Consider the following 27,066-nt stretch of genomic DNA (forward strand, 5'->3'; position numbering starts at 1 on the left):
TTGGATTCTCTTTGGTCATACTTCTATGGTCAGGGTGCTTCAAAAGCCTAGGTGGAACTAACTTATGGTGTGGACTCCACAAAATGATTGCTAAACCCAAAGTTCAGCAGACCTTGGTACTACAGGTCTCTTAATGGGGCACCTGTTTGGAGGTTCTCTTTGTCACATATTTGAATGCATTTGGCATCAAGGAGCTATGCTGTACCTTTTGAAGTATGCAGAGAGAAATGCTAAGGGAGTGGTGAGCAGTTAAATTGTAGGAAGAAATTCTGCTTTTTAAAATTGTTTCTGTTAGGTTTAACAATGATTGAAGATGCCATGAGGTAGCCAGATGATCCACTAGCTGGGATTTATAGAAATTCTTATCTGCACAAATTTTAAGACAGAGAGAGTATTAGAAAGCTTCAATGCTTTATGTACCATGCAGAAGGAAGTCTGGTCCGAGCGTTTTGCATCTGAGTGATCCTCTGGAAAGGGGGACAATGAAAAGCAGCTGAAGAGTCACTTGCTTTATGTGTGACTCACCCTCCTTTATCTGCATCAGGGTTGTCCCAGGCCTGCCCGCTTCTCTCCACCCCAAGGAGCTTGGTCTTTGGAAAGCCACATGCCTACTCTCCCGATCTGCCTCCACCTCGAGGTCCAGAGAACATAACCAACACTCAGCTGACAGGAGAGGCTAGAATAGAGGTTTTGTGTGTGCCGCTGGCAGAGTAGGGAGAGGTGCCGTCACCCCTGCTCTGGGTAGACTCCCAGAGGCACCTACTTTTCCCAGAGGTGCAGTGAGTCTCAGGCAGAGAGCCTGGTGCTGACTGCTGATGGGTTTGTGCTTCCCGCAGGCCTGGGTCCCGGTGCCTGGGGAGGCCGCTTGCCGAAAGCTCAGGGAGGGGTGGGCTGGACCAGATCCGAGAGGACTTTATTCTGCTGTCCCCTCTGTCTGAAAGGATCTAGCATCTTTCCCCACTGCCTTGTTGGCTCCCAACAGGCTCTCCAACACATTTTGAATCCACATTTTTCCTAGTCCTGTAGAGGCAAGCCCCCATCTGACAATTCAAATGGGTTCAGTCTTGTTGGTTCTTGTTTCCTAGGAGGACAGGGCGCGCTGAAGGTTTGGTGTCGACTCTGACCCAGGGGCTGCATCTGATTTTTAGGAAGGCACAGAAATGCACCTGGGATGACCCCATGCCCTTTTCTTTCATTTTTTGAATTCTCACCACCTGGACCATTAATTCTGCTTTCAAAGGGGGATGGGGAAAGGAGAACATTTCAAAGCAAAACTGATTTGGTCTGTGAGCCGGCTTGTCTTCTAGGTTGTGCTTCACCCTGATGAGAATCAGAAAGGACAGTCTATAAGCCCCTGAAATGCAATTTCCAGTGAAACCCGAACTTCACTCTAGTGGCTCTGCAGCTGGAGAGCCTCAAAACCAGTTCCAGATGTTCTCTCTCCCCATGTTAGCAGACTGGGACTTTTGGGCAAGCTGGGAGGCCGCATGCTCTTGCTTCTACCCATTCTTAGAGTGCTCCCTGTGCAGTCCCTGACTTGCCTCACAGGGCTGTTCAGGCTGTTCAGGCTGTGAGAAGAAAAGGGAAGAAAGCCATTCCAGATGAAGCCTGGCCATTCCGACTCCTTTTCCAGTCTGTGTCCAGCCCATGCCTGTGTACGGTGTGTGTGGTGATAGAAATTTGAACCCACTCATGCTTTGCTTTTTAAGTGTGCTTTAGACGTTTTGGTGTTTGTGCCTCACTGCACCCTGCATCATCTTCTAAAAGAATAGTTCTGTTGTTTGAGTTTAAAAATATGTACAAATGTGAACTGCTGTGAAAATTCAAACGATACATGAGCACTTACGGTGCATAGACACTGTTCCAAGGGCCTTGTGCAAATTACCTCCTCACAGCAAACCAGTAAGATAGGTACCCTCATTCCCATTTTAAAGAAGAAAGGAAGAAGAACTCAATTGCGCTGGCCATTGATAATCCCCAAAAGGCTAATAGTGGCCACCCTGGCAGATATTTCTGTGTGCATGGATGTATGTGTGTGTGCATGCACGTGTGTGTGTATATGATTTTACACAAACAGGAGCACAGACCTTGTTCACTCAACAGTGACCCTGGAACATCCTTCCATTCCAGAAGTAAATCATCATTTTTAACACTTATATAATATTAAATTGCATATAATAATACACTTCCCTATTTTGAAATGCATGACACATTGCCTTCTAGGAAGTTGAAACATTTTGTGCTCGCACCCACAGTGCTTGAGAGGACCCATTTCTCCAACCCTCTGCCAGCCCTGGCTATTCACCTGTTCAAATTCCAGCCAAGAGTTTTATGAAGTAAATCCTACACTAAGAGCAAGGCATTGTGACTCTTTTAAGTCCCCACCAACCTGATCTGAGGAAATGAATGTTTCCATGTTACTGCGTGCATTTCTTTGATAATTAGGAGTGCGGAAGCATCTTTTCCTACTTCCGTTGGCCATTTGGATTTCTTGTTTTGTGAATTCCCTTTGCATATTCCTCACCCCTTAACCCTTCCTATAGCCCTCGAGATCAGAGTTTGTCTCCCTTTTTAGTGTTTGGCTTTGTCTCCTCTCCTCCTGTCTTGGCCCGATCCTTCCAGTAGTTGTCATTTAATCCATTTCTCATCCATATTAGTACATATCTTTCTTCCAAATATTAATGAAATTTGGATTAGTCACTGTATGAATCCCTGTAAGTTAACGTCTGCACCTTCACTTTATGAAAGGAGAGCTGTCACCGCTCATAGTTCTTCAGTCAGTTGCTTTAACATTGAGAATGAGACTTCAATCAAATGTTTTAGGATTGTATGTGGTGTGGTCTGTTAGCCAGCTTTTATCTTGTTCGTTTCCTCCGATTTCTCCGTATTTGATTAGCACTAGTTCCTGTTATAAAACTTGGCAGATTAGTACTGATGCTATACCTTGTTGTCTGCTCTGCCTGTAGGCAGGAGGACACTGCTTGAAGCCCCTCGTGCCCTCTGTGTGGTGTCAAACCTCTTAGCAGTCTCATTACAGATGCATTTTCTAGGTTTCTTCTCCACCCACTTAAAGGATGTCAGTCTTAGCTTCCCAACTGGACTATAAGCTACCTGAGGTCATGCTTCTGCCTTCACTGGTATCCCTCTAGGATCTCCAGAACGCCCAACACAGTGATGGGTCAGAGTATTTACTAAAGAGATTTTCATCAGCACTCATGCTGATTATAAGTTTACTGAGTCCAAGAGAATCAGACCCAAGATCAAGTCTGGCTTTGCCACTTATCAACTGACTGACCTTGAGCAATCTTGATAATCTCTCTAAGGCACGATTTTCTCCTCCATGAAATGGAATACTAATTTTTTTTTTTTTTTTTTTTGTGAGAGAGAGAATGAGAGAGAGCACGAGAGGGAGGAGGGTCGGAGGGAGAAGCAGACTCCCTGCTGAGCAGGGAGCCCGATGTGGGACTCGATCCGGGAACTCCAGGATCATGACCTGAGCCGAAGGCAGTCGCTTAACCAACTGAGCCACCCAGGCGCCCGAAATGGAATACTAATTTAAAAACCTCTATAAGAATGTTGTGAAATTAGCATGCCCCATGTATAGTCAGCACAGTAAATGCAGCTGTGGGGACACAGTGTGGACCGTGGTGGCCCAGCCGTCTTCGTGTTGGTGTCTCTCACGTAAGGTTGATGGGGAAAATATGGAGGTAAGAGAGCTGGTTGAGGTAGCAGTACACTGTTTTTCCTTGGAGTATCCTTAGAGGCTCTTTATGCTCCTCTCTGTAAAGACTCGTTGTTGAGTCTGAATCTGGTTTTTTCCAACACGGAGCCTTATAATCATTCAGGGACTCAACACGATGCCACAAGTTTAAAACATGCCAATTTCTCTCTCATGTGTGCCAGTTTTTCTTAAATGGGAGCATGAGTGCCTGTGCTTATGCGTGTGTCTGTGTGTGTGAGAGAGAGAGAGATGCTTAAGAAATAAAGATGGGGTCAGATTTTGCTTGGCATGACAACTATCATCCCTGGTAGCCTCTAAGCATTTTACCAAATGGACATTAATTGGTTTCCTTCTGTTCTATTTTTATTTTGTAGTCATTTTAATGTATATGGAGCCAACCCCTTCAAATGAGACATTTTGTCATTAAAACATGTTATTTAGGTTAACCACCATGGGCCCAGCTTCAGCGGCGTTGAGGACCATGAAGGAGGGGTCCGAGTGCTTGTTCCCCCATGACCTAACCACAGCCGTCTCTAACGCACATGTGCCCAAACCCAGGCCGCCGGCAGCCATGTGTTGTCTGCATTGTGAGCTTGGCACACCCGCCTCCTGGTACCAGCCCCTGCCCCTCCTTGCCTGCCTCCAGTGGCCCTCAACCCTGCTGTGGCCTGTGGGACAAGAGCCCTTCTGGCCCACGTCACCCTCGTGCGCTGATTAGACAGGAATCCACAGATCTGTTGAGTGCAGTGTTTAATGTGACACAGATGTGGGACACACTGCAGATCTTTCTGCTTTACAAATTTTCAGCTTTTTGCATTTCATCAGTGTTGCTTATTATTTACAGAATGTAACTTGAGAAAGCAGAACAGATTGTAATTTTTAAAAAAAAAAGGTTTGGGGGGTGATGGGGCCGCAGGGGATCTGGGAGAAAAAAAATCCAGTAGTGTGGAATGTTGTTTGCTGTCCAGACCAAACAAACCAGTTTGCCAAGGGTTGAGGGACTATGGAAATCAGTCCCATTCATGTTCATACTGGCAGCACTTAATTATAAGGCAGTGTGACCTTCCTATCGCCAAATAAGGAACAGTCTTTTGTCACCGACTTGAACGTCATGGCACCAGGCAGACACGCAGCTTTTATAGAGGCCCCGAAGGGTATCACGGAGCTGCTAGCTTGTGTCCTGCTTCCTTCCTGTCCAAAGAGGAAGGACACCACAGAACCCACTCCCCACTCAGACACATGAATGTTCTCCTTGCCTTATTCCTGATCTGGCTTTATACCCAGCCGCTGTGGCAAGAGCCAGAACAAGAAAAATCTCTTCTTTTGCCTGAAAAATCCGAGATATTCTTGAGGCCACCAGAAGGATGGGCCAGAGCCAGTCTGACACAGTTCAAAGAGAAAGTGCTGTCTCTTGTTGGTAGAGGGGCAGATTTGACTAGAGGTGGCCCTGGCTTCTGAGAAGGCTCAGCCGCAGGTTCAATTTGATGACAAACAAAAAAGCACGAGCTGGTCAGCAGGAAGATGAGGAGAAGTGGGTGACTGGTCGATTCCTTTCTGGTTCTAGGTCAAAAGAGACTAAAACTTGGGACTGAGCTCATGAAAGCCATACGTTAAAAAGTCTCTGAAGAACGTTCTCCCTGGAATTTGAGCTAGTGCAGAGAATCGGTCACCTTGGCCGGAAGGTTCTGAGCTGTGTCAGCGCTGAGTGTCCAGACTAGATGAGACTGGGCCTCTGAGCAGCTCCCAGAGTGCCAGGCCCTGCTCTTTCCCTCTGCTGGAAAAGTGTGCATGGTGCACGGTCCCCCGAGGCCACCAGGCAGCTGTCCAGTGGCTCCCTGGGAGAACGCCACCGAGGCAGTAACTTTCTGACGGGCCCTCGCATGCCTGCGCTCCAGGGGTTCCTGGGTTGTCACCAAGTCCCCGCCTTTCTCCGTTGTCGGGGCTTAGACACCCCTCCCCCCCGCTCCCTTGGCCTCAGTAGCTCGGCCTGCTCCGGTGCTAACACAGTCTTGGGGCCATCGGTCTGTCCATCCGTGAGTCTGCCTGTGCCAGAGGCTGTACTAGGGGCTGGGGTACAGCAGCGCGCAGGACAGAAAACCCTGGTTCCACGTCGCTCCTGCTCAGCGCTTAGCTCGCGCTCCAGGCCACGGCTGGCTTCAGAATGCGAGCCCCCTCCCTGGAAGAGGTTGGTGGCTGCAAAGGGGGGGTGTCACCCTCCCAGGGTCTCAGTGTGACACTCTACCACCTCCAGGCTACACTCAGGGCCGGAAGCAGAGCCTTTTTATCCCCGGGAGTGTGGAAGCTGTGGGGAAACTTTGATTCTTGTGGCAGTTGTTGGTTAATCTTGTGTCTGGTCCATTTTTGAGGCATCTTCTCGCATTCCCTCTTTCTCCTTTTCCACGCTCCCCCTCCCCCCATACTCTGCCCGACGGTAGAAGGTCGTATAGAACTTCCAGCCTGGATGAACGGGTGGTCTTGAAAATCACAAGCAGCCCCTTGGTGGGCTGCAGCACCCCATACCTGCTCTGCTGTGGTCACGAGGGAGGCCCTTCGCACAAGAGTGGGGAGGCCGTGGGCGGGGGGTGGGTGATGCTGAGGGCACATCCGCAGCCCCTCTTCAGGGCAGCTCCGGTTTCAGGTGGATTCAGGTTATCTTACAAACGTCATTTAGGGTAAGTGTTGTGCCACTAAAACTGTCTTTTAAAAACCTCTCTTATGATGAATTTTATTAATGGCAATGTTCTAAAACCCCCCATTCCAATTGTCAGAGTTTGCCATTTGGTGCAATTTAATGAGCTGCGGGGTGGATTAGCTCCAGCTCTTTAAGGACAGTTCGTGAAGCACACGGGGTGGATGGGGTAGGCCAGGTGAGTGCACACTCCGGCGCTGTTCCTTCAGCAAATGCCTGTGCATCCGAACATTTGATGTACTGCTTCTGAGTCATTCGTACATAGTCAGTAAATCATGTTTCCGTAGTGTTTTTCGGGCTTAAATTTTAAATCTCAATTTTAAAAGTTGTGCATTTTGGTATTTTCCATTGAATAAACACCCAAGCATTCTGAATAAGGGCAGGGGAGAGGGAGACAACCTGGCATCTACTGTGTGCCAGGCACTGTGCTGTGTACTTTCCATATGTTAATTATCTCACATTATCAACCAACCAAGTAAGTATCGTATTCCAACTTATTGATAAACTGAGGCTGCCAGCAATCTAGTAACTTATTCAAGATCACTCAGCTAATAAGTGAATGGACTGGGATTTCAGTCTGTGTTTGTCTTTTTTCAAAGCCTTATGTTCTTCTCTATACCACCTAAATTTCATCTCTCTCTTAAAAGAGATCAACTTTGGGGAGAAGGTAAATGATATAAAGATAAAAGAAGGAAATTAGTAATCATTTGCCAGAAATCAGTCTGAAAAGATCTGGTTTATTTTGTTTAATCAGCTTGTTATCCTTAGCATTTGCATTTAATAGCCACAAAATCAAGTTTACCAGGATTGTGTGCTTTGGCCCAGGTGAAATATTTTAGGATTGACATTTGAGGTGACAGGTTAGCAAGGAATTTGCCTGTGGCTTGAGAGATTCCTGTAAGCACTGCATTCTGATTCAGAACGCTGTGTTTAGAACACAAACGAAGCTTGTGTTGGTCAAATACCTCGTTTTTGTAATGATGTTGAAAGTTGCATACCACTTTATAAATTGTCTACTATTTAAAAAAAAAAAAAAAAAGCAAAGCAACCCCTGAATGCATACAGAAAGGCATTTTAGGAAATCCAAGCTATCAGGCCATTATCTCACTATAACATTATCCACTTGATTGGAATTCTTAATGAAGCCAGCCAGCTTTGCCCCTCCCCCAGCCTCATGAACAGGTAGGCTCACCCCCAAGGCAGTTAGTTGCCTCGGACGGGGGGGGGGGGGGGAACTTTCAAGTAGCGTTGTTCTTAGAGGTTAAATCCCAGTAGGCGTATCTATTGGCATGAGTCCTACCAGCTGTCACAGTTGCAATGTCAAGGGGTCCCCAAAACATGTGTTGGGTTATAGGAAGCCTTGACCCCTATAAACAAGTCAGGTGCGAATCCCACTGATGGGAGAAAGCCCAGCCCAGGAAATGTTGTCCCCACTGCAGGATGTCAAATTACTGAAAACTTAACAGCAATAGGAATATAGTTGCTAACGATTTCATGAATCAGCATCTTTCCCACATTTTTCAATTGTGACAACACAATGCGGATTTTGTGTGTTACACATACAACTTCAGAACTCTAGAGAGAAGGAAGTAGAATGTTAACAAGAAAGCAGAAGGAAAAGGGAAATATTTCTGTCTGAAGCAGTTTCCCCAATAAGAAAACTAAGTGAGGAAGACTGGCTGTTGGACCATAGTCCATCCCGGCTTTGGCCACCTAAGCTAGGTAAGGGCCCGCCTTGTGTACCCATGGCACTCTCCACAGGTACATCCTCTTCACCATCACCATCATAGGCAGCATTTCGTTGATTGCCTATCACATACCAGGCACTGTTATGAGCGCTTAGATGCATTATTTACTCCTCACAACAACCTCATTATTATCATCCCCATTTTACAGATGAGGAAACCAAGGCCCCAAGAGGTTACACAACTTGCCATAGGTCACAATTTGTAAGTGGTGGAACTGGGGTTCCAACCAGGCAGGCTGGCCTCTCCCCCGATGCCCCCCCCCCCCCCCGCCCCGCCCCGCCATATTAGAATTGCTTGCTTTTGTTTATCTTCTACGTTAGATTCCAGCAGGGTCCCTGGAAACTTGATTGTCTTCCCAAAGGCCTGGCGCTGGCCTATGCATGTGATAGCTCAGGAAAAGTCATTACATGGAGTGGGGACATGGGGGTAGAGGCGGACACACACCATTCGCAAGGCTCTGGGCAAGCTCGTTTTTCTGGCTGCCTTAGTTTGGATCCTCGGTTTCATTCTGCCCAACCTATTTTTTCGTGTGTTCAAAATCCAAATTGTAGCAAATATTTGGTGCAATTTTCTGGGTTCAAGGTTTAGTGCGGCCAGAGCTCAGCAGTTATTATTAAACCAATGGATTGAATGCTGTCTCTGAGTGGGTTCTAGAAAGTGGATTTCTGTTTGTCATGGAACTCTGGGGAAGAATTTCTCATGTAAACTGAGCCAAGCTTTAGAAGCTTTCATCCTCTCGTGGAATCTCCTCTGATTACAGTTTCCACTGAAAGGAGTAAAATCTGTGGAGGAAAAATGCTTTCCCACTTAGTCTTTGGAAGTGGGGACGGTAGGGACGAGAGGGCTAGAGGTCAGGGATAAGATGGAACCCATGGTGTGGTGGGCTTTCCTGAACTTCCAGACACTCTACAACAGTGGGTATCGGGGGCAGTTTTAACCAGTTTGTACACTCCAGTGCAGAGTATTGTTTAGACAGACTGTTGAGTCCTTTTAGAGAACTGACAAATGTTTGGTTGAACCATTCAGTTGAGAATCCTGGTATCTTGTAGCTGTCATCCATTAACAGTATTTGAAGAGATAGTCTGGGTTGACCTTCTGTTCTGAGCTTAACTGTTTGTGCTCAGTTGAGCACACTATATATCTGTAAGATATTTAATTAAAACAAAAGTCTTGGACACACACATAAAGTAAATGCAGGCACAATCCATCACTCTGTTGGGGTCAGTACACACAGCCCCTGAGGAAGATGGCAGTCATCAGGCGAATAAACATTCTATTGTAGTAGGAAGTCACGTGTTTGACACATACACTTTCTCCTCATTTACTGATTGCTTTTGAACCTCCCTTGGTTGATAGACATTGGCCATGACAAATTTCTCAACCCACTAATAGCTTAACTTAAGCTGTACAGGGTACGGGCCTGTGTGTACAGCATCTGTCTTCAACTAATAGGGCTATGACATAGTTACTCATCATATAAGCGAAGAACAAATAATGGCTGGCCAACTGTTGACCCTCGGGCTGAAAGGCAAGATCAACCCAAGTGGAATTGGTTAGATCTCCTGGTGTCACCTTGTTTGGGTTTATTGTTGCTTAAAGAACGTGACATGAATTGTTTTCATTATCCTCATCTTTGGTTTGGGGCCTCCAGTGTATGTCAGATAGCAGTGGCCAGATGCAGACCTATTCTGTATTGATCACGCTCACGGGGTGGATATCTGCTGTGTATCAGCCACTGTATCAGCAGCCGCTTCCCTGGGGGAAGGCTTGTCCGTGCCGCACAGCCGACTCTTTGACATTTTCATGGAGTTCAAAGCTCAAGTTCATTTGGTGCTGACATTTTGGATTAGCTGGTTGAGTGGAAGGCCTGCTTCTTTCTATACACTGTGAAATTTATAAACCGCAGCAGCTGAGAGCTTAAAATGGCCGACAAACCCCCAGCTGGCAGCAATTAAATACACCACAGACCTTTGGCTAAACAAAGGTTTGTGGAGGCAGAGTTGCTGCATATGCACTAAACAGACTCATGTTTTAAACCATCTTTTATGTCAAGTGTTAGTAAGAGACGCTGTCAACTCATGAGAGGTGAGTGGGCAGAGTTTTGCCACCTCTTGTGTAATGGAGGATCCATTACCCCCAGGGCTATAGTGCCAAGACCCTGCCCAAGAAGCAGCACATCCTGACAGGGAAGGTGATCAAGGGAGAGGGAGCAAGGCAAGCCGGGAGGCCAGAGGATGGCCCAACAGTGGTGGGCCAGCCTACCTGAGAAGTTGACCCTTCGTCTCTAGTATCCACAAGCAAGGCTCCACGGCCACTCCGTTTCTTGTAATGGGCACCATCATCCTTTAGGTTGAAAAGGAAAGGTGGTGATGAGAAGAAAACAACAGGAGGGGCGCCTCAGTGGCTCAGTCGGTTGAGTGTCTGCCTTCGGCTCAGGTCATGATCTCAGGGTCCTGGGATCGAGCTCTGCATTGGGCTCTCTGCTCAGTGGGGAGTCTGCTTCTCCTTCTCCCTCTGCCCCCCCCCCCACACCTGCTCTTTCTTGAACTCTGTCTCTCAAATAAATAAATAAAATCTGGAAAAAAAAAAAAAAAGACAACAGGATGCCCATTTTATATCCATTTGAGCAGCAAAAACTTGAGAATTTAGACCAGTACTGTTTAACATGCAGTTTAAATTTAAATTAATTTAAATTACATTTTTTTAAAAAGATTTTATTTATTTATTTGACAGAGAGAGACACAGCGAGAGAGGGAACACAAGCAAAGGGGGTGGGAGAGGGAGAAGCAGGCCCCCTGCCGAGCAGGGAGCCCGATGCGGGCCGATCCCAAGACCCTGGGATCACGACCTGAGCCCAAGGCAGACGCCCAACGACTGAGCCACCCAGGCGCCCCTTTAAATTACATTTTAAAAATTTAGTTCCTTGGTCACACTAGCAACATTCCAGTGCTCAGTAGCCGTGTGTGACCAGCGGCTGTTATTGGACCAGCGCTGTCCTAAGTGTAGGAAAGGATATAGATTGCGAGGCTCTCTTAGATGCATTGTTGGTGGGAGTGTAAATTTGAAAACAATTTAAATCATCTTGTTAGGTGAACATTCATGCCTGGTGATCCAGCAAATACCTCCTAAATATATATATATATCCAAAGCAACTCTTGCCTCCATTCACCAGGAGACAATTTATAGGAATGTTCATAGCAGCCTGTTTGTAATAGCAAAACCTGGAAATAATCTATGTACCATCTACAGGAAAATGGATGAATGATAGTATATCCATACAATGAAATGATAGTAATAAGCAGGTACGATAAATGGATTATAGATGCACACAAAAGAGTGGCTGAATCTTAGCAGCATATGACTTAAAAGGAAGAAATAAGTCCCCAAAAATAAGGAGGCAGTGACATCCTTTTTCAAAAGACTAAAACAACTAAAACCAAAGAATATAATGAGACTATATACCAGAGCATACGTTGAGATGTAATAAGGGCACAGGAAGAAGAGACGCAAAGGAATGATAAGGACAAGATTTAGAATAGTGGCTGTCTTAGGTGGAGGAGGAACGGGGGGCGGGAGGGAACGGCAGAGGACCACACAGAGAGATTCAGGTTATGGTCAGTGACGGCATTTTTGTGTTGGGGTTGGTGGTTTCACAGATGTTTATTATACCATTTAAAATAAAGAAAAGGCCAATGATGACAGTGGGCCTTGAACTGAGGGTAATGATGAGCCTAGTCCTAAAGCACAGTTTACAAGAGAATAGAGTCCTTTCCTTCCAGGTGCTCATAGGCTCCCAGGGAACATGAATACAGGAAAGTGACTTAAGAACTGTCACTCAGAAATAGACATGCCGCGTTCCTGAGTCACAGCGGATGAACAAACAGGATTGCTATTACCTACAGCCACACTGGTTCCAAAGGGTTATTTGAATTTAGAGTGCCATCAACAGATGGAGAAAACCGTTCCATCACCCAGTGGCCTGCACTGGAGAAGATCATTTTAAAGTTTTTTCTGGCTTACAAGGTTTGAAAACACTAGCTTGTGGTTTTTTGTTTATAATTATTTGATTAAGTTTGGTACCAGATTTGTTCACACCCAGTGGTTTTAAGTGCACACACACACACACACACACCCCACCCTGCAGCCTCCAACTTGGGCTTTAGAAGTTAAAATTTTAGGTGAGTTTTGGAGAAGAAAGGATAGTTTTTCAACAGCAATGAAGCAATAGGGGATTCTGGGAGGAATTCCTTTAACCCGTTTGTGCTCCTAGTAAGAATATCACTGAACCACCCCTTCCGGCAGCCCCTAGAGTTGCAAGACTATATGGGGAGACTGTTTCCTTCCACGGCAAAGCTGAACTCTTCTTCTTCTTCTATGTCCATGTGAGAAATGAGCCTTGAATGCCACAGTGAGCTCCTCCAGTCAGCAGTATTGGAACGCTATGCCCAGCCTTCCTTGATGATTGGTTGGTCACAGAATGAAGACCTTGGAAGTGGGAAGACACTTTGTAACCTGTGGGGAAGATAGATAAGAAACTTAACAGATAGGGGCACCTGGGTGGCTCAGTCGTTAAGCATCTGCCTTCAGTTCAGGTCATGATCCCGGCGTCCTGGGATCGAGCCCCACATCGGGCTCCCTGCTCAGCGGGAAGCCTGCTTCTCCCTCTCCCACCCCCCTGCTTGTGTTCCCTCTCTTGCTGTGTCTCTCTCTGTCAAATAAATAAATAAAATCTTTAAAAAAAAAAAAATCTAAAAAAAAACAGATAGGCAGTGTTTACGCACAAGGGAGCTACTCGACTTTCCTGTTCTCTGGTGTTTGGGTGTGCTTATAGTTTACTTCAGAGATGTGTTGGGAGTGGAGGTGAGGCTGGGTCAGTGAAATTTGGGGAGGATCCTGAGGGATGCCATGGAATAAAGAGATAACTGTATGCACCGGACAGCTATTTGATAATGTGATAACATGGGGCATACTTACGTTCTCAACTATTCTATAGTTGTTACAAGATGTCATTTCTAGGAGCTCAGGTCCAGAAACAAGCCTCCTTTCCTTGACTTCTCTGGCTTCTTTGGATCCTACCAGAGGGATTTAGGACTCTTAATAAGTCTTCTTCTGATTGGTAGTAGGCTGTTCCCACTTTGGGTACTAATGAAAAGATTGTTTCTTTTAAGGAAAATACATGTGTTAGCAAAGACATTAATTTCATGACCATGCCTTCCTGCCCCTTCCTTGGTTTTGATCAGTGGACTGGTATAAACACACCCTTGATCTTTCTATCAGGAAGATATGACTCTAGCTGGTTCACATTTTGCCTTAACTTCATTGACCTCCAAGGCTCAGAATCTCTGGTCTTCAAACTCTCCACCAAAGTTTGTATACCCCTTTACTTTTGAGTTCTATAGTTAAAATGGCCCTTATGCCTGCCCCCCACCCACCCACAAATGCATTCATTCGTTTACTCAACTAATGTTTATTGTTTTTCAACCATGAACTGGGTACTGTTCTAGATCCCAGGATAGCAGTGAATGAAACAAAATCCTTTTCATGAATGTTCCAGATGGGGTGCCAAGCAATTAAACAAATGTTTTATCTAAGTGGGATGTGAAGCAAATGTGTTTTGGACACATGGCTAATTGATCTAACTTGTATTTTAAAAGCATCAGTCTCGTTGCTGTGAGGAGAACACACAAGGGTAGAAATAGGATAAATTACAAGACTATTGTAATAATCCATTACAAATCCAGAGATCGTTTGTTAGTTATGATAGAGATGGAGAAGTAGTTAGAATGGGGGTATATATGGATGTTGAGCCCACAGACCTCCCAGTGGATTGGGAAGACGTGATGAGAAGCATCAGGATGAAACCTTACATTGACAAGCTGTGGGGAACGGGCTCCGTCATGTTCTTCTTGGAGGGGCCTTTGGGCTTCTGCCCCAATAGCCTGAACCTCTTCCAGGAACTTCATGGGCGACAGAATAGTAGGGGATATTTGCCTTGGGAGAAGGACCCTTCATTAGCCTGCCCTGAGCAGGGCTTGGAATGACAGTAGCTGTCTCACAGGCAAGGCGACCAGAGCAGGGCTTTGCTGCCTGGGAAAGGGTACCATGCTCCCTCCCCGTGCTTAGCCGGCATCCCTCAAACAGCAGTTGACCGGCTTCTCCACTGGTAGCCCTACAGCAGCTCCTTACACTGCCCTCCCTACCTTCAGTCAATAATGAGCATGTAGAGAGCCAACTAAATCTTTAGGCCAATATTTAGAGGGCCTAAATCTTGAAGAGATTGAGACTATGTGTGGTGGGAGTATGTGAGTACATGATGTAAGTAAAAATTTTTTTACCCATTCTCTTAGTACAGATCATTGAAACTTCTTGACAGTCTCCTTACATCACCCTTGAAGAGCTCAGTTAGTGGTATCTAGGGCATCCTTAGTCCTGAACTTTTAAAAATTTATCACTGGCTTTCTGGCTTTCTTGCACATACCAAACATTAACCAGGTATGGGACTTCACACATCATGGCCCAGAGCAGAGTGTTGACCCGGGTCCAGGAGTGCTTTGCAATGTCCCAGTTTCACCGCTACCTCATTGCGTGGCCTGTGGCAAGTTTCTGGCTGTTTCTGTCCATATTACTACCCCTGTTTGCCCACTAGGGCACTTCTGTGCCTTTGTAAGTAAGTCTCTACCTTGCCATTAGTACATGGTTCTGAAGTGCTGATTCAGTGCTGATTCAAGCCTTACTCCTCTCTGTTAGCTGTGTCTAGAGAGGGATGTTTTGCTTCAGTGGAATCCAGGAACAAATAATGAAAAGTACAGCGAGTACAAGGCTGAGGACAGACCCGGCACACTCTTATCAGTCATCTGAAATATGCACAGCCTTTCCAAGACAAATACGGACTCCTGTTTCTAGGAAAACACCGAAAAGTACTTATCAATTACCCTGTATATGGTTTGTGGAAAAAGACAACATCAGCCTACCCTGAAAGCCATGGCAAAGCAGATTCCTTTGGGCAACTGACAGCCGAGTGGCATGAGTTAGAGCCGCTGCAGAATCCCAGACTGTGGCCTGGGCCCAGTCCATGGAGCCTCTCCTCGCCCTCCCAGAATTCCTGTGTCCCTTGCCCTGTGCCCAGGCACTGAGCTCCTCCTAACAGAAGTCCAGAAGCCTGGCATGTGCTTCCTAGATGCCCAGGCCCCCTCACTGTTCTTCCTGGCCCTTGCAAGTCCAGAGGCGCCTCTCCTAAAGATTCCTAGAAAAGCGGGGTTTTCCCAAGTAGAAGTCTCAGTAATAACAACAACAGGAGCCGTCACTGGTGGCTAGCCCACATCCTGTCCAGCACAGGCTCCACGAGCTGTCCTGTGAGGTACATGTCCTCCTCCCATTTTACAGAGAAAACTGGAACCTGGCGTCAAAGAAGCGAACTCTCTTGTCCATGGTCGCCTAGTCAGGACATGGCAGAGACAGGGTTCTTGTCAAAACTGGAGTCTCAGGGCACCTGGGTGGCTCAGTCAGTTGAATGTCTGCCTTCGGCTCAGGTCATGATCTCAGGGTCCTGGGATCGAGCCCCGCGTCGGGCTCCCTGCTCGGCGGGGAGGCTACTTCTCCCTCTCCCTCTGTGCTCGCGTGCTCTCTCACTCTCCCTCTCAGATAAATAAATAAAATCTTAAAAAACAAAACAACAACAACAGAACAAAGCTAGAGTCTCGAACGGCTCCCTCCTAGTGCATTCACAGGTGATGCTGCGGCATAGTTCTGGTCACTAAATTCGGAGCATGCCTTGTATGACGTAGTGCTTTTTATTTCAGATGAGGAAGGGAGATCCTCTGAACCATAACACTTAACCTCCCTGCTTGGTGTGCCTTTCCCTGTGCAGGACTCAGGCCCAGAGGGTTCGGAAGCCGCGCTGCTGCAGTGGGCCCCAAGGGCTACTTCCTCGATACTCGGAGAGCCAGGCAGAAGGGCAGGAGCAGCTCTTCAAGCTAACGGACAACATTCAAGATGAATTGTAAGTGGAGCCGTGGGAAACCGGCCCTGTTGGCTCACTGCGTTCATTGTCTTTTCTATCTCTGAGTCCAAGAAGTTTCTCTTGTTCTGGGCATCGCCGTGCCTCTTAGACCTTGGAACTTGTCAGAGATTCCTTGGCCCAAACGTTCTACAGGTGTAGGTATAACTACTTGTCCAAAGCCTTTTACTCAAAGCAGTGGTTCTCAAACTGAGTTCCACACTGAGACCTCAGTGTTTTGTTTCTCGAAAATGGCAGTCTCTTCCTAGTTTGTTCAAAGAGAGACAATAAGGAATAAAACGTTCCCAACTTTAAGGCTTTTTTCTGTGTGAAACGTCCTTAAGCTTTGGTGTTCTACTGTTTGCTGCAGAATGCCTAGTGAAACAAAACAGGTAAACAAACGGCAGACAACTAGTGGCTGAAAATTTTAGAAAAGCAATCTTTAAAACATTGTTTTGTTACTCTTTGAATGGGAAGCCTTACATACCTCGGGTATAGTGAAATTATTCCAGGTTGGTGTGATACGATTCAGTTTATCACTCTTTCAGGATATTCTGCAGAGACCCTTTTAGCAGAAAATGCTCTGTAACTTAAGGGGGTGTTAGAACCACCAGTCCAGAGAAGGCATTTGGTTATGCCTGATGAGTAGCAAAATGCTCGCTTAATTTCTTTTAATGCTTACTTATCTCCTTTAAGCTAAAGCAAGAAAGGGAGGGTTCTGAGGGCCGTGAATATGTCTGGGTTGATGGAGGAGTTTCTGAAGCAGAGGATAGCCTTCATTGTCATTGTTCAAGACAGTGCTCAGCTGACCTCATCTCATATTTTTGTAGCGGTATTTGAATGGAAACATCAAAAATTAAGTCCAGAAATCATTTGCTGCTTACTGGATAAGATGGCTTCTTCCTGGATGTATGTGTTTTGTGTAACCCAAACCCCCTGCAGGTCTCTTGAGGATGGCGGTGCGTAATATTGTCTGAGCTCAGGCTGCCATAAAAAGCACCATTTTGTCACAGTTCTGGAGGTTGGGAAGTCCAAGATCAAGGCACTGGCCAGTTTGGTTTCTGGTGAAAGCTTTCCTCCTGCCTTGCAGATGGCCAACTTCTGGCTGTGTTCTCACGTGGCCAAGAGCGAGCAGGCAAGAGCTCTGGTGTCTCTTATAAGGACAATAATCCTATAGGGTCAGGGCCCTACCCTTACGACCTCATTTAACCTTAATTACTTCCTTCCTCCAAATAGGGCTTCAACATAAGGATTCTGCAGGGACACAGTTCTGTCTGCAGTATGCTTCTTGAATATGTTCTGCTTTTTAAGTCTAGGCCCAGCTCTGATCACCATTGCAATAAGGGACTCCCCAGGCAGCTTCACTCCGGGGAGGACTTTCTATTCCTGCCTGCTTGGGGAGGATTTGGTGGCATGGTGGAACTGTTGGATCAGAGGCCCTGAGAGTCATGCCTCAGGTCTAGCAGGGCTAGAATGGCAGCCCCAGCAGCACTGGGATTTTTGTCTGTCCCATTCACTAGGCCATGCTCAGCACCTAAAACGGTCCCTGGCACATGACAGGCACTCAGTGAATATTTGTTGAATCAGTGATAGCTGGAGAGCTGCGGTATAGCATTATATTAATGTGTGTTCACTTTGCCATCTTTTGGGGGTTTTTTGGTCAAAGATTGAGATTATAAAGTATTGTACGTTGTGCTTTTAATTTCCTCCCCCACTCACCCCTATTCAATTCGAACTGTCTCTGGCCCTTACAAAATTCATTTTCAGTAGAATGACATGTGCCAAAAACACAAGGGAGAGATTGTGTGGTACAGCTAACCCAGGATTGTTCCCAGTGAGACACGCACATTGAAAACAGAGCCACGTTCGGCTAAAAACTGGAATCAAACTGAAGTCAGTAAAATCGATTTCATGAAACTCTTGATATTCATATGAACTGGGGAAGGATATTGGCATGAATGAGTTTTGACTCGAAAGATGAAAACCATGTGTTGCTACCCAAGTTTGTGGGTTAAATCTCGCCATTGAATGTTGAAGAAAGCACATGACCGTGGCCATCCTCGGGTACAAGGAAGAAGTCATCAAGGAAGCCGGCAAATTCTCTGAAGTATCCTCGGTTGTCAGGCTGGGTCTTCACGGTGACGTGAACATTAGAATCATCACTTTGCAAGAAAGGGGTTTTCAAGAAAAGCACACAAGTGCCAAATTATACCTCTGACTTTTATCCTAGAATTGTAATTAAAAACATATTTAAAGACCTAATTATTTGCATATTTTCCTTCAGAGTTAACCCCTTAAAAGGTCTTTAATACCTTGCTCTACTGTTCTAACTAAATGTTTCCACATTTTTTTCCAGTTAGACTCACTGTTTCACTTCTGGAAAATGTTGTGTAATTACTTCCTGATGTAGTGAAAACCCCACAAAGTCCCCAGTGCCATGGGCACTTCAACTTTGTCCTCCCAGATCAAGTTTCATTTAATTTTTCATTTTATTTAATTAATTAGTATTAAAAAGATAGTTACTGACATAGGATTTAAGGTCTGGCCAGCTGAAAAGGCTTCGGTTTCAGGAGAATCGACTGTTTCTCTTGTATGTTACAGACTTACCATTGCTTCCCATTCTTTTCAGTTTGGGTTTTGAAATAGAATCCTGGGTTAAGATGATGTTAAAGTAAATTTGTCCCATCTGATTACATTAATTTTGCCTTATAACTAGCATCTAATCTGTAGCCAGGGACCTCATTTTCACTTAAAAAAAAAAAAAACAAAAAAGGAAAGGAAAAGAAAGTTCCTATTTTATTTCTAATACTTTATCACAGACAAAGTGAGACACCAGTATTGCAAGCGTTGGGGTGGCTCTTAACCTGATCAAAGTAGGTGCCTGTGAGCCACACACGTGACCTGATACTGTTTTCTGGAGTTTGACAGCTAGGTTCTATTTTCAAAATGTAGTTTCAGAAAATAACATTTACGAGATTTTTTTTTTTAATACAAAGAAGTATTAAAAAAAAAAAGAAAAACAGCCTATAAACCCACCAGCCAAACAAGTTCTTTCTCCATGAAAGAAACTCATGCACATGGTCAGCACATTCAGAGTACAAAAAGAAATGAAATCAAGAGCAAAATTTTCCTTTCTTGCCCTCTTTGTAAACATACTGTTTTTGGTATTTTCGATCTGTTCTATCCTTCCTGACAAATTGCAGATAGAGACAGAAATCAGAAATTTTTTTAGAGCACAGGTTATAGTGTTGACTCTAACAGCATAGAATCATCAATATAAACCTTATAGTAACATACACAGTCCAAAAACAAAAACGAAAGACAGGTCCTTTTGAGGAATGGGATAAAATTCATTAGCTTCCATTTTCTAAACCAGATAATAATCTGTCAATAACCATTGACACTTAGGGAATTGGACGTTCTTTGATATGCCCCTACATAAAAACTTTTGTGTGACCGATTAGCCAGCTATGCTGATAAAAGTTAATGGCTTGATTAAATCTTTAAAAAGCTAAATCAAGAGTTCCAAGAGAGTTTTGTAACTTTACTACTGGTTAAAATATATGCAACATACAAAGTTGCACGTGTCTGGCGAATTCCACCGGACCTTACAATGTAAATTCACTGTCATTTTGTAAGACTACCTAATAACACGTAAGTGTATTGAATGCTACTCTGTGCCAGGACGAGTAAGAAATTTGCTCTTTCCTTGACGGGTTTGCAGTCTAGCAGGGGAAGCAGGATGGTGTTACCAACTACCTATAACATATGATTGCTTTTAAAATAGAAGTGTGAGCCGTGTGTTATGAGGCCTCAAGGGGAAGTGATTAATTTATGCTTGGAGAGCCGGGGAAGACTGTGGACAGTTGGCCCGGCCCTGCAGGATGAGGGAGATTGTGTCCGGGAGATAAGAGAGAAAGCCGCTGAGAGAAGGGTGCCGGGCAGAGGTGGCCGAGCTCCTGGCGTTTCTGGACGGTTGGGGTCCGCCAAGTGTGGCGGTAACACCCGTGTGGGACGGTGGCCCACAGGCCAGATCCTAAAAGCCATACCGAGTTCACCTGTTCTGTAGGCAGGGGTGAGATTTTGAAGAGGACCCCACTCCAAATCACGCGTTCAAAATGTAACCTTGCCGGGGCGCCTGGGTGGCTCAGTTGGTTAAGCGACTGCCTTCGGCTCAGGTCATGATCCTGGAGTCCCGGGATCGAGTCCCGCATCGGGCTCCCTGCTCGGCGAGGAGCCTGCTTCTCCCTCTGACCCTCCCCCCTCTCATGTACTCTCTCTCATTCTCGCTCTCTCAAATAAATAAATAAAATCTTAAAAAAAAAAAAAAAAAATGTAACCTTGCCGGCAGCGGAGAAACGGATCAGAGTCGGAGAGATGAGACAGGAAGGCGGTGGCGGGTGCCCCTGGGCATGATCCACGTCAGCGACAAAAACGGTGGCTGTGAGTGGGAGTGGGGGGGACAGAGTTGAGGGTATTTGAGGAGGTAGCATCAGCACTAAATACAGAATTGGAGTGAGGAGGGGGTGAGAGTGACCCCCGGGCTTCTTGTCCTTGTGGTTGGATGGCCAGGAAGGGCTGGAAGCCCTGTGGCTCTGAGAAAGAAAGGGACAGAGGATGGCGCCACTGCGGAGGGGAAGGCCCCAGTACGCTGCCTTGGCTGGCGTCTCCGGTCACCCCGAGTTGTGGTTCCTCCGGCGGACGACTGACGCGTTTGCCATCTGTCTCCATAGCAGGGGACCCCCAGTCTACAGCTTTGTTTTAATCATCCTTTGATGTGGTTTCTAGATTTTGTAAAAAAGAAAAGATGATGATGATGACGAAGAAACCCAAAGCGTCGGTGGCTGGTGGCAGGAGTGCTAGGGAGGCGTCAGGAGGAAAATGGGGAGGCAGAGCTGTCGCAAAGTCAGGCTCTGGGTTCTCGCTCAGACGGCACTCGGGGAGGCAGTGAAGCCCAGCCATGGCTTCACTCTCTCCCTTTCTCCTCCCCTCGATTGTACCGTTGGCTCTGATCTGCTGTTGATTGGAAAAGACTTCAAAGAGTTGACACACACGTCCAAAGAGTGTTATTACCTGTAGTGACGGCAGGGTATGAACAGGGCCCCTGGTCACAGAACAGAGGTCTGGCCATGAATCCTTGAGACTTTGCTACTTGGTAAAGAACCTGGCAGGTAGCATCACCTCTGTCGGATGAAGAAACCGAGCCACAGGGACGGCAGCTGGCCTGCCCAGAGTCGCCCGGCCTGGCACTGTTTCCTCATGTGTGGGAAGTGCCACCGTATGGCCTCCGAGCTCAGAGCCACCCTTCTTCCCGTGGCGGCTCTGGCCGGACTGAGGACTTGCGCCCTCCGTGGCATCTTGAAAAGGAGTCTATTTTAAAGCCCATAAAAGTGTTCCTGTATGGAAAGTGCGCTAATAATGTTAGCCACCCTGGCCCGGCTGTGAGAACAGCTGCCCGGATGGAAAGGCCTGGCTTTCGAGAGGCTGTGCTTCAGTGTCGACCACGGCAGGTGCCAACGGGTGAGAGTGGGGGCAAGGGTCCTGGGGTAGGTCCATCCCGTGCTGGACCAGAGGAAAGGAAATAAACTCAGTTGGATTTTTATTTATTTTCTTTAAAGATTTTATTTATTTGAGAGAGAGAGAGAGAGCACAAGCAGGGGTAGGGGCAGAGGGAGAAGCAGACTCCCCGCCGAGCAGGGAGCCCAACACAGGACTCGATCCCAGGACCCCAGGGTCATGACCTGAGCTGAAGGCAGCGCTTAACAGACTGAGCCACCCAGGCGCCCCTCAGTCGGATTTTTAGTGCACGTTCCTGCTCTCACCCCAGTTGCGGCGGCTGACTTTGGGGTCTCCTTTGGGAGCCCGTTGCATGCCCAGCCCACCTGTGCTCAGAAACCATCGTGCGTTTTCAGTGTTCATGCCAGTTGCTCAGCAAGTCCTGGCCCAGTGGCACTTCCTGTCTATGTCAGGATGCTTTTCTCATTTCTCTCTCTCTTTCCGTTTGTCTCCCTCTGTTGCCTCTTTTCTTCCCCCTGGACGAGCTGTTTTAGATTCCATTCAGTTTGATGAAGCGATAACGCTGCCCCCTTGTTACTGTCAGAACCCAGAATGTGGGAAATTCTGTGCTGAGTGGCCTGAACACCAAAAGCTGCTGGGTATTTCTAATTTGGGCATTGAGACTTTACAAGTCTGCATTCTTGGCATTGCCAACCAGTTCGAATAGAACAATAAACCCCAATTTTTGTCATGCAAGGCTGTAATTAAAATGGCAACAGGAACAGGCAGATACTTGCTGAGTACGCAGGGGGTGGCTGACTCAGTAGTGGTGGGCTCTCAGGGAGACACGGGGGTGTAGGATAGGGACCCCACTCTGACATCAGCTTAGAGAGCCAAGTCCGTGTTTGGCAGTGCTTTTGAAGGTAAGCAGTTAAGCCGTCAAACGTGGGGGCAGGTTTGGAGTATGTCAGGGAGGCTCCATGGAGAAGTTGGAACTTGGAAATCCTCAGGTGGGGAGGCTTTGGATAGGTTGTGCCCTGAGGGGGGCAGGGGTGGATCTGTGACCCTGCAGGTGAGCGAGGGCCTGGCATATGCTCTGGTCTGAAAGGAAAGCGGCCGGGGCCCCGGTGGGCGGGCCTCCGTCCCATCAGCCGTTTGGTGACCGCTGAGAAACAAAGCCATCCTGGGACCCCAGTCCCCAAGCAGCTCCAGGGGGAGCCTTGGTTCAGCGGCTACAGTTTGGAAATTCCTCTCAGGACATCAAGTCCCAGGGGGCCAGAGCTTGACAGCCAGCCTGTCGTCAGCTCTTAGTATTCTTGCCGTCATCTGGTCTCTTTTGCTGTCCCTCGACGTGGCCGCCCCATTGTGGCAGGCTGTCACAAGATGCCGCGGAGGCGGCCAGGCCCCGGAGAGCCGCCGTGGCCGTTTCCAAGGGTCACTGCCCTTCATTCAGGAGCCGAGCTGAAAGGTCTGACATGCATAAATTTCCACTTTAAATCTGGGAGCTCCATGGAGGAAGAGGAATGGGATTTTTTTTTTCCGAGCGGCCCTACCGCCCCTCCAAGTGATGACTGAATGTTAGTCAAATCAAGATTACAGCTTCAGAAAGCACTTTCTAATTTATTAGACTTTTCTGAACATGCAGTGGCATTCTCCAGGCTTCCCTGTCACTGAGGTGTGGAGCGGAGACCCGGACAAGGAAGGAAGCAGACGCTGTCTTCCCGCACCCGCCAGCTGGGGAACCCTGTTTAATTCCCAGTCACCCCCCCACACCCCACTCTGGGCCACATCTCCATCACCCCGCTGGTGTCTTCGGGGCCCTGGCGTTCACCCCTCTGCATAGCCGTGAACGTTGTCAGTGGCTACTTCATCAGTAGTGAAAAGCATTGTATTTTCCTCCTCTTTTGTGTCCAACAAAGCCTGGGTACATTTCCCATTTGTTAAAAACTCTCCCTGCAGAAAACCCCCCCACACAATGCAATGTCAGGATATAAAGTGGTTTCTCTTGTTTATACTGTTGGTCGTCGTCACGAGCCGCCTTTCTCGAGCACCCCTGCGTAGGGGGCCCCATGCTGTACAGCCCCGGGAGGTCAGTGACACTTTTATTCCTAATCTGCAAATGAGGAAACTGAGGCTCAAGGTGTAGTAGACGTGAGGGAGCCTGGACTCGAGGTCAGGAGCCGGCACCAGGCCTTCTCCCCTTCTGTTGGCTCAGTGACCAGGATCGGCCCTGCTGTCGCGGGTTGAGGCTCGGCTCGGTGTGCCATACTGATTTTCCCCCTTTCTCGGCAGCTTCATAGCCGTGGAGAACATCGACAGCTACTGTGTGCTCATCTCCTCCAAAGCTGTTTACTTCCTGAAAAGTGGAGACTATGTGGATCGAGAGGCCATCTTCCTGGAAGTCAAATACGACGATCTCTACCACTGCCTCGTCTCCAAAGACCACGGGAAGGTGTACGTGCAGGTGACCAAGAAGGCAGTGAACTCGAGTAGTGGAGTGTCCATCCCTGGTCCTTCTCACCAGAAGCCCATGGTAAGTGCGCAGCTGGCCCGTCTCCTTAGTCCCCCTGAGTGGCTGTAGTCAGTGATTAAGAGATAGAAAGGGCCCTTGGAACGCTGTTGCCCTGCTTATTATGCTTTTCACCAGGAATTCATTTTAGGTTCACGCGGGGCTGTCATTAACCCCTAGGGGTACTGCTTCTCAGTCCTACATACAGAAGGAGCTCAGTGTGCGTTAACTGGGGTGAGGCTCTCCTCCCAGCTCTACCAGTGACGACCCAGCCCGTGTGCCCCCACTGCCCACCGATAACAGTTCGGGCAGTAACCAGCTCTAGCAAGTGGCCAGGACCTGCTGACGTGATAAAACGTGACTCTGCCGTGCCTTGGCTCCACAGTGTTAGGGCACGCGCTGGCTCCCATAACAATTGCAAGCTCGTTTTTCTGTGCAGAGAAGCAATATCTAGCATAGGCCCTTCCCCAGAATAAATTCTAAATAAATATTTATGAATAAAATTTATATATTGCCTCCAAAGGGTACGAGATGTTGTCATGGCAGGACTTTTAAATACTAGCGTTCCCATTAAGGATACGCTGTCTGCCAGGCTAGATAGATACTAAGTACTTCCTGAGGGTTGTTTGGTGTTGTTCTGTCTTTGTGCCCACTTGCCTGGTAAGGAGGCTTGGTGAGGGCCGCTGACTCGCTCCAGGTCATATGGCCAACACTGGGAGGAACTGGGGTTCAAACCCAGGTGGTGTGACTCTGGAGCCAGCAGTCTACACCCCTTTGCTTGCTGCGTCCACTCAGAGAAACTGTTGGCTCAGCAGAAGCACGCGGGAGGAAGCTCACCTCCTCTAGCCATAGTCAGACTTCGCTGGCTTTTCGTGAGCCTGAGGTGTGAGTCATGCCCAGTTTTCACCTAGTTTGCCAGGATTTTCAAAGCTGCATTTGAGAATGATGGGCCATTCAAATGGCCCTGCTTATCTCTGGCTCTCTCTGCAGATCAGAAACCGCAACCAACCTTATTGGGCCTCTCTTCTCAGGAATCCCTTGACCTTCCCCTGCTCAGGAATGCACTTGGGTTTGGCTTGGCTTGTGCAGGCTCCCCTGGGTTCCTTGGCTTAAGTCAGGGCTGGTAGATTCACAGAGTTAACACCCAGAAGTTGAATATTTCCACAAGTTCCTTTTGATGGTGAGGAGCCTTGCCCAGCTACGCTTTTGCTCCTTTAAAGGCAAGTGAGCAACTAAGCATTCTTGATAAGAAAGGCCTCTAGGCATTTGTCTGAGGATCCTTCTTCCCTCTTCGTCACCAGACAGTAGAATTCCCTTGGTGCAGTCCTTTCCTCTTGCTCTTTGTCTAGCCTCAGCAGACCCTCACCTCCTCAGAGCTGAGGCTGGTGCTCCTATACGGGGGGGTTCCAAATGTCAGGTGACTGTGGCTTGGCTCCCCAGTCACCTGGGGCGTATGTTAAAGATACAGATTCCAGGAATCAACCCCACATCTTGAATCAGCATTCACCAGGAGCAGGCCCTGGGAATCCTTCTTAAAAGTAAACCCATGCCAGGGGCGCCTGGATAATTCAGTCGGGTCCGACTCTTGATCTCAGCTCAGGTCTTAAGCTCAGGGTCGTGAGTTCAAGCCCCACTATGGGCTCCACACTGGGCGTGGAGCCTACTTAAAAAAAAAAAAAAAAAAATGGGTGCCTGGGTGGCTCAGTTGGTTAAGCGACTGCCTTCAGCTCAGGTCATGATCCTGGAGTCCCGGGATCGAGTCCCGCATCGGGCTTCTCCCTCTGACCCTCCCCCCTCTCATGTGCTCTCTCTCATTCTCTCTCTCTCAAATAAATAAATAAAATCTTTAAAAAAAAAAAAAAAAAAGTAAGCCCATACCGTTCTGATCTGCCGCCAGGCTGGGAGATGCCTGGGCCAATTTAATTGTCCACATCCTGTGATTTGTTTGGCCCCCACCTCTGGGCGGGTTACTGATTCTGTTTTGCTCTCCAGGTCCATGTGAAATCCGAGGGCCTTGCTGTCAAGTTATCACAAGAGATAAACTATGCAAAGAGCCTTTACTATGAACAGCAACTTATGTTAAGACTCAATGAAAATCAAGAGCAGTTGGAGCTGGACTCCTGAGAAATCCCAGCTGCCAGAGAGCCGCTCCCAGACACAAACCCCAGATCAATCAGGAGGAAAGGCCCATAGGCTTGGCCTCAGTCAGAGGCAAAACCAGAATAAGGTTTGGGGGACGATATCAAGAAACGAGGGGAGGATACAAATGGAAACCATATTAATTTGTGGGTGGGGTGGAGGGTTACTTTAGATTATGGGGAAGTAATTTTTAAAAGGTTTTGGTTGAATAACGTTAAAAAAAAAGTGTACTGAGATAAATCTAATTTTTAGATTGCCCTGTATTTTGTTAACATGTATATATGTACAACTGTGTGTTTGTAAATATATAGGAGCATTTCTGGACAGGGCCTGTGATGTGTGTAAAGGTTTGTTAACTGTAAAATAATACAAAATTATATTGGATCTTCTATTGCACTAATTCTACACGTCTAATTCAGGGTACTCTCTTTAAAAAGGCATTCTTGAGAGTTGAAGAATGTTCTGTGTTAGTTTTGGAAACCAGAGAAGTCACAGGAACGAAGACTGAGTGAGATTGGAAGTGCTCTCGCGGGCGCCTTTGAGTCCTGTGGCCCCTGGGGCCCGATCGGGGAGCCGGAGCCGCCCCCGAAGGAGATGCGGGACTGTGGCTCGGAAACCCATCTTTTATTTATTTCCCACTCCCATTTTAAAAGTAGTTCCTAGATTACCACAAATTCATTTTTTCTCCTGACTAATCTCGCCCAACTTTGAGATAAACTGTGTTCCGTTACTCTGTGTGTCTGTGTGTCTGTCTGTGTGTCTGTGCGC

General features: G+C 47.1%; 1 protein-coding gene and 1 non-coding gene across 2 annotated transcripts in view; both read left to right on the forward strand.

The window, feature by feature from the left end:
• VPS13D (vacuolar protein sorting 13 homolog D) overlaps positions 1-26,682 on the forward strand; it is a 243,709-nt gene extending 217,027 nt beyond the window's left edge. The window contains 3 exon segments of the mRNA XM_044914385.1: positions 16,026-16,157; positions 23,943-24,183; positions 26,152-26,682. Coding sequence (XP_044770320.1) covers positions 16,026-16,157; positions 23,943-24,183; positions 26,152-26,283 — 505 coding nt within the window. The 3' untranslated portion in view covers positions 26,284-26,682.
• On the forward strand, positions 24,373-24,503 carry LOC123324794. The gene has a single exon (XR_006540059.1). It is a non-coding gene; the product is annotated as a small nucleolar RNA ACA59 (small nucleolar RNA).
• Positions 26,683-27,066: the final 384 nt, after the last annotated feature.

The sequence above is a fragment of the Neomonachus schauinslandi genome, chromosome 4, assembly GCF_002201575.2.
Source record: "Neomonachus schauinslandi chromosome 4, ASM220157v2, whole genome shotgun sequence".
Lineage (NCBI taxonomy): Eukaryota > Metazoa > Chordata > Mammalia > Carnivora > Phocidae > Neomonachus > Neomonachus schauinslandi.